Here is a 7,313-nt window from a genome sequence, read left to right as displayed (position 1 = left end):
ATTTATTTGTGACCAAAAGAGTTAAATAACACTTTAATAATATATGAACAATTAAATCAAGACACCCAAAGGCTACATACCAATCCACTGATGAGAGAGAACTGAGATGAATAGGCCTGTAATTAATATGTAAGGTAACCATGAGTAAGGTATATATCGCAACTGAATGGTTTATATAGTGGTTGGCTTCCTTACTTTGATATATGAACTTTAGGTGACTTCTTAGGGGACTAAAATTCGCCTCACACACTCTTATGATAGTAAAAAAAATGTAGGCCTACTAACGGCCGCTCAGGCCCGTCATGGGCCAAATCAAATGCAACGTAGGCCGGCCGGCCTGGCGGGAAATGTCCCGAATCTCCCGATTACCACTTCGCCCCTGACTGAGACCATCATCTTTCTTACTAGACACACGTTAGCGATAATTAGTCGGGATTTATGTTGTTGTCTGGTAGCCTGGCGTGCAAAGACGTTGCTCTTCCAGTAGCATGGACCACATCATCACTCATCATATGACTGCTAATCATGACAGGGTAATCATTGAAAGACTGTCTCTATTGGGATTGCGAATGTTATGGAAGTAGATAACCCTGTCTGTTCTCATGGAACTAGTCATGAGTTGGGGACTTAAATTAACGACAAATATGTAACCGTTTGTTTTTAGAAGTTAATAAAAGGCGTTAACAATTCTGCAACTTTGAAATTGGTTGGTAGGCCTATACTTGGAGTCTACATCTTAACGCCGGTCCATCATCTGCTGAAACGTGCTGGCAGTATGGTGGACAAATGCGCAACTCATCCTGTTATTGACGCATTCATAAATATGACCGCTGGAGCTGCAGGTTTGTTAACGGCATTCCCTTTGCAAGTCTACACAGAAATGCATAATAGTTTAAATATGTTGAAATTAGCAATACAGAATGATTAGGCTACAAGTTTTTTTATTCAACTGTGTTGACATGTTCACACTGTAGATGAGAATAAAATAACAATTCACCAGGAATTCTATTAATATAGGCTATTTTCTCTGCTAACGGATAATGCATTGTAATGTACAGTATAGGCCTACTTATGCTGAAGGTTCCTGTTCTGAAATGCTTGCTGTTCAACTAATGAAGCTCTGTGAAATTAAAATGTCTTGGTTGCTAAAAAAGGCAACGACCAAACTGCTATTGCAACAGACGGAGACATGCAGTTTTAGGCTACTAGAAGTAGTCTGGAATTGAAACATGGAAAATGTAGTTAATGTTTATGTGCAAGGATTAAAAATATACTCTTCTCAGACAGTTTATCTGGCCTCTCCACTGTGTAGGTGGTGCTGCCTGTGTCTTGAGTGGACAGCCCTTTGACACAGTCAAAGTCAAACTGCAGACCTTTCCCCACCTGTACCGAGGGTTCCTGGACTGCAGTCTGAGGACTTATCGCCAGGAGGGGCCCCAGGGTCTGTTTCAGGGGACCGGGCCAGCTCTGCTGGCCAACGTGGCTGAGAATGCCGTGCTTTTCGCCTGCTATGGCACGTGTCAACGGATCACCACTGGACTATTAGGACTGGACAAGGTCTCTGAACTGAGGTTTGTGTCCTCATTTTTCTTTTTTTCGAATTTTAAAATGTAGCTTCTGACGACACTGAAGGTGTCCTAGCAGTCCCCCACACACACACCCTGATGTTCTTACGTCAGTATTGCAGTTAGAAATGTTTGAAATGTCCGTATGAGTCTGCTAGTAGGCCTACCTCGTCCGTGGTCACTCATCACAAACCTCTTCCCTCTGCCCAGTGACCTGCAGAATGCTGTGGCTGGCTCAATGGCATCTGTGTTCTCCTCCCTGGTGCTCTGCCCCACAGAATTGGTCAAGTGTCGTATGCAAGCCCTCCAGGAGATGAGGAAGGAGGGGAGGACCTTGCTGGCTTCCCGCGTGTAAGTGTTGAAATATCCCATGGTGTTATTTTATTTTCAGTCTCACCTCTGTTGATGTTGAGGATACTAATGTGACAATTTTTATGTCATCACATAAGTCTTGACCATTACTTTCAAAACATGAGCTCTACAGTATTATGTGAAAATTAATAAGCAAGAAATGGTTCTCCCTTCGGATAAACAGCTACTCCCTCTTGGCTACATCCCAGAGAATACAGCTTCATTGTCCACTAGTCACAATTCCTAGCAATTTGCCAATTTACCACCTCAATTATGAAAGTGCCCCTTTCCTGCAATTGGACATGATGCTGTAGACTAAATATTCAAGAAGCACTCATGTCTGAAAGCCTTTTTGGTTCATAATCTTGCAGTGGTGAGAATTCAAAGTGCAGAAATGGACAATCCTCCCATGCTTTACCCAAACCATACATTGAAACGGATGAGTTCCCCTATCTCCTCCATCCGTCCATTCTCTCTGTGTGTTTACTGTATGTTGTGATAACAAAGTAGTTCAGATGGCAGTGGATTTTAACTTTGGCTTTGGACTTTCACATTGTGATCCTAAATGCTCAAATCTCCACTAATGTAAATATAGTAAAGAGCCGGTTACAATCACAAACAGTAGGTACTGTAGCTCAAATGATAATGCGGGAGTGTTATTCAGGTCTGCCTATGCTGTGGTGAAGAGTATCCTTCAACAGGAAGGCCCTTTGGGCCTATTTGAAGGGATGACTAGCACCTGGCTAAGGGAAGTGCCTGGCTACTTCTTCTTCTTTGGTGGCTACGAGATCTGCAGGAGCTTTCTCACCAGGCCTGGACACTCAAAGGATGAGATGGGTGAGTATAAAATCACAAAAGAAACACATTTCAAATGAATTGATTGGTATATGAATTTCTAACACGAAAAAAATGACTTGGGCACATGCTGTTGCTTAATATACTCAGATAGACAGGCAGGTACACTGTAGTCACATTACAGTTTTTCTCAATTGTTTACACACAATTTCTGGTACTTCTGACACAATTCCCATAATATGTAGCTCATGCACCAAACTCCTGAACCGACTGTGCTGAACTATAAGCACAATTTCTGCTTTACACTCAAATTGCAATTCTATAACACAATGTTTTCAAAACACATGAAGAAAATCTCTTGTTTTCACAAAGAACACCCTGCCATTCAAATTCTAAAGCTAACTGCTCTACCATGCACACTGACTCATCAGATGTGCAAACTCCTGTCACACAGTCTTACAATTAGCAATCAGAGCTTTAGTATTACAGTATAGTACAGGCAGAGGCAGAGCCAGAGGAGGAGGATGGGGAGGCCAAGGATCATAATCTCTGATGAGATCCGAGCCACTAGAACATTGCAGTGCTGCGTATCAATACAGTACAGTACCGGACAGTACAATACAGCTCAATGAGCACATGTAGTACAGTATTGCCTGTGGGCTGTTCTGTAGGACTGTAAAAATAAAGTATGTTTCAAGTATTTGGGGAAAGGAATCCTACTTTGTATTCCTACACAGTTTACAGTATTTTACTATTTGTTTGGCAGCCGAAAGATTACCAACACCAGGGCTTCTGTCTCCTGAACAGGAAACTGATATCATGAGTATTGTCCTAGAAAAAACGGTATAACATTACGGCAAATACAAAGAAAAATAATAGAAAACAATGAGATATTTCAAAATATTGATAGGGTAAGCATATCAACTTACTATATCAGCTTATCTACTGTTTGTAGTACTGTTTGTAGTGTAACACTGAACAAAAAAAGGCCCAAGTCATTATAATGAATGGAGAAGAAGTGTTTTCAATTAATCGCAGTGTTTTACACTGAGCACATCAGTGTTCAACTGGTCCTTATAAATGTCTTGATATATGATGGTTTGTGTGTGTCTCTTGAGAACAAAAGAGCATTTTGAGGAGAAATTACATTGTTTTGAAGGTAAAGTGTCATTTTGCAGGAGAATTGTGGAGTTTTGCCCATTGTGTGTGTTGTTTTGGATTTGTGTGTAGAGTTCTGAGAATATGAGGCATGTTTTCAGAAAATGTGTGTTAACAATCGAGAAAAACTGTAAGATACACAGATGACTGCACACACAGAATGGCAGTCTGGTTAGGCTACACAGTTATTTTAGTCAACCGTGTTGGAATGTTTTCATATTGTAGTAGAACAATTCACCCAGGGATTCTACTCATATCTATAGGCCATTTTCTCTGCTAACAGATAATGAATAGTATATAATGTATACACATATCTTTGTTGAAGGTTCCTGTTACAAATGCTTGCTGTTCAACTAAAGAAGCTCAGTGAAATTAAAATATCTTGGTTCAGTCAGGACCACTTTGTCAATAAAATATTTTTATTTACTATTGCATGAAATACATTCTTGGCGGTATGTTCTGTTCTGGGGGCCCCCTGCCCTTCCATGTTCAAACATGGAAAGCCCAAGGCAGGGAGAGCAGCAATAAACCCCCCATGGGGTACAGAACAGAACAAACATCAATGACACAACATTGATAAGTCAGAAGTATGAGGGGGTTAAGGGGAGGAGGTGGGTGGCAAAATTGTAGAAAAAGCAGATGGCAGCAGATTGGCAAAGGCAGTTTAAATAAGCACTCTGAATGATCTCCACCAATGAAAGCAAGGCTAGGCCGGCTGGCACTCAGCTGGCAATCAGCTGGCAATCAGCTGGGCGATTAGATTGACAGTCAGCTGGGCCATTCAGGGAAGCTAGCGAGACTCCGTGACCTGCCTGAACTAACGCTGTGCTCCATTTACTGAAAAAGGTGACTACCAAACCAGGCTATTGCAACAGCAGGAGACAGTTTTGCTATAGAAGTAGTCTGGAATTTTATCTGACCTCTTCACACAGTGTTCTGTCAATCTGAGATCTTCTCTTGATGTTCAGATGCCACTCGACTTGTGATAAGCGGGGGTGTTGGCGGTGCTTTGTTTTGGCTGGCTGTGTACCCCATCGACTCTGTCAAATCCCGTATCCAGGTGCTGTCGATGTCAGGCAAGCAGGCGGGGTTCCTCGCGACACTGGCAAAGATCATACGCACTGAGGGTATGGGTGAAATCTTCATTCTCTTTCTTAATGAACTCACCAGTACGCTATAGCATAATACTCATCTCAATCTCTGCATCAAAACGTGAGATAGTCTTTTAAAGGTACACTATGCAGGTTTAGGTATTTTTGGCGACGGTAGTTATGTTTTACTCTGCTGTTGTAAATAGCAAACTTCTTGTGACTTTAACCCCTTATTATATGCACAAAGGAAATTATTTTATTGTGGAGATGAAGGATTACCAAGAGGCAAAAACTATTTCCAAAGAGTTATATCTAACTCAGCATGGGTCTGCCGTTCTTGAAGTTGCTTAGCTGGTTTTCTCATTAGGGACTCGCTATGTCTATGCTGTATAGCTGTGCTAGGTGAAAAATGTGCCTATTACAAGTTAGTTTACCATCAAATTGGCTTTGTAAAGGTGAAAATGTTGTATAGTGCACCTTTTAACCCTATGAGCCCGACGGACGCAAAGTGCGTCAAAAAACGCACACATTTTCTTTGTTACATTGCTCCGCTATTATTAGTCACAGCGAGATAAAACTTATATTGCAGGAAAGAGCACAACCGGGGCTTTCCAACGATACTAGACACTTGTCTGTGCGATCAAGTATGAAAATAAAATAAAATGATGAAGTTAAATCAAAGTATATCATATTTACAGTCTATATTGCTCTGCGTTCACCGGCGCATCCAGAACTCTCGCTTAAATTACTCGCGGACCACGCATCGCACAGACATGACACGCATATCAAATGAAAGAGGAGAAGCAGAGCTTTGCATTGATACCAAATACATTGATCATTTCGTATGATAAAATCAGACGAAGTTACAAACAAATAATAATATCATATAGCTTTGGCTACCTTTACTCTAGTTTGATTTCCTCGTGAAATCACGATCAAAAAGATTTGGCACGCATGTCAGATGAAAGAGGAGAGCTAGAGCTATCCACAGATACCAAATACAACCTTCTAGGCCATAAAACAGACGAAGTGACAGCAAAATAATATCTTCATTTAGCTCCACTTTGTGTGGAATAGCCTATGTTCATAATCCAATGTTATCATGTGTTTCTCTATGACAAGTCACGTTCATAACACGGTTTTGAGATCCTAGCACACTCCTGTATGGTATCCAATTCAAGACTCATATTGCATCCAAATTTGTTTGACAAATAAACACTTTTTGCCTTTACTTTGTTCATTGCAATGCAGTAAAACAAATATTATAGAGAATCATCATCTGTGCACGTCATGTGTGGTACCGCAAACAAGTCATGTCAGATCAGCTAGTGTCACAAATATGGAGAGCAAAAAGTGCCAAAAAGTCATTTTTTCATCACGAAATAAAAATTGCCATTTATTTCTGGAAGGCACACACCACATATTTCTGTAAATTGCTCAGCCCCAAAGTATACCTCCACCATGGTTCTTATATTGCCGTGTTCAGGACAGTCAGGCCTACATAACCATGTAAGTTTCGTCGAGATGTGAGCTTGCTGTGGTGAGATACACATCAAAATGTAAGAATTTATATAGTACGCTTTTCAACTTTACATTATTTAAAAATCTAAATCAAATCAATGCAAGTATTTATACATGATATTGTGGCAGATCTGGATAGCCTAGACTGTGCTGAAAAAAACAATATGTAGCATGTGTGAATGGCACTTACAATGACCAGGATAAATGCTTCTAACTAGAGGTAGTGAAAGTGCCCTTAAAACAGCTTAGGGCTCATAGGGTTAAACAATCTGCCATCCCATTTTATTTCACCGACACCTCCTTTTCTGTGCTGAAGCAGTCGTCCTCATGTGATGTTCTCATCCTTATGGGATGTTTTCGTGTTAAGAGGCAAACTATATCAATTTTGTTGAATAGCCTTCTTATCTCCTGCAGGTTGCATGGCCCTGTACTCTGGTCTTACCCCCACCGTCTTACGAGCCTTCCCCTCAAATGGAGCTCTTTTTCTGGCCTATGAGCTGACCAAGCAGGCCCTGTCCAAGCAAATCTCCAGCAGTTGAGGAGCCACGAATGGGGGCAAAGTCTGTGTTGAGACACACAGGTCAATAGGATGGGTCAGTTGAATAAAGGAAATACTCATGGAAAGTGATCTACTTAGTATGACAGTCAAATCTCCGCTGTTCAGCTCCTACTGTATACCAGGTGGATATGGATATTGTAGCTAAGTCTGAACCCCATGAAAGGATGCCTCAATATTTTTGTAATGTCCTGGAAACTTCCCTGTTAGTTGTCAATACCATTTCCTCCACAAGTGAATCCATCTCGGGTAGCCACTCCAAATACCCCCCATGTC

General features: G+C 41.1%; 1 protein-coding gene across 1 annotated transcript; it reads left to right on the top strand.

The window, feature by feature from the left end:
* Positions 1–140: 140 nt before the first annotated feature.
* Positions 141–7,020, top strand: LOC134080828 (mitochondrial ornithine transporter 1-like). Its single transcript, XM_062537439.1, has 6 exons — positions 141–144; positions 1,313–1,571; positions 1,776–1,916; positions 2,581–2,753; positions 4,838–4,996; positions 6,896–7,020. The coding sequence occupies exons 1-6, from the start codon at positions 141–143 to the stop codon at positions 7,018–7,020; spliced, it is 861 nt and encodes a 286-aa protein (XP_062393423.1).
* The last annotated feature ends 293 nt before the right edge of the window (positions 7,021–7,313 follow it).

Source organism: Sardina pilchardus, chromosome 5 (assembly GCF_963854185.1).
Source record: "Sardina pilchardus chromosome 5, fSarPil1.1, whole genome shotgun sequence".
Lineage (NCBI taxonomy): Eukaryota > Metazoa > Chordata > Actinopteri > Clupeiformes > Clupeidae > Sardina > Sardina pilchardus.
The sequence above is the reverse complement of the archived record's forward strand: the minus strand, read 5'-3'. Positions and strand labels throughout refer to the sequence as shown.

Coding starts and splice junctions, on each gene's coding strand:
- LOC134080828 (XM_062537439.1), top strand. Junction 1,572..1,775: donor GACAAGGTCTCTGAACTGAG/GTTTGTGTCCTC, acceptor CCCTCTGCCCAG/TGACCTGCAGAATGCTGTGG. Junction 4,997..6,895: donor AAAGATCATACGCACTGAGG/GTATGGGTGAAA, acceptor TATCTCCTGCAG/GTTGCATGGCCCTGTACTCT.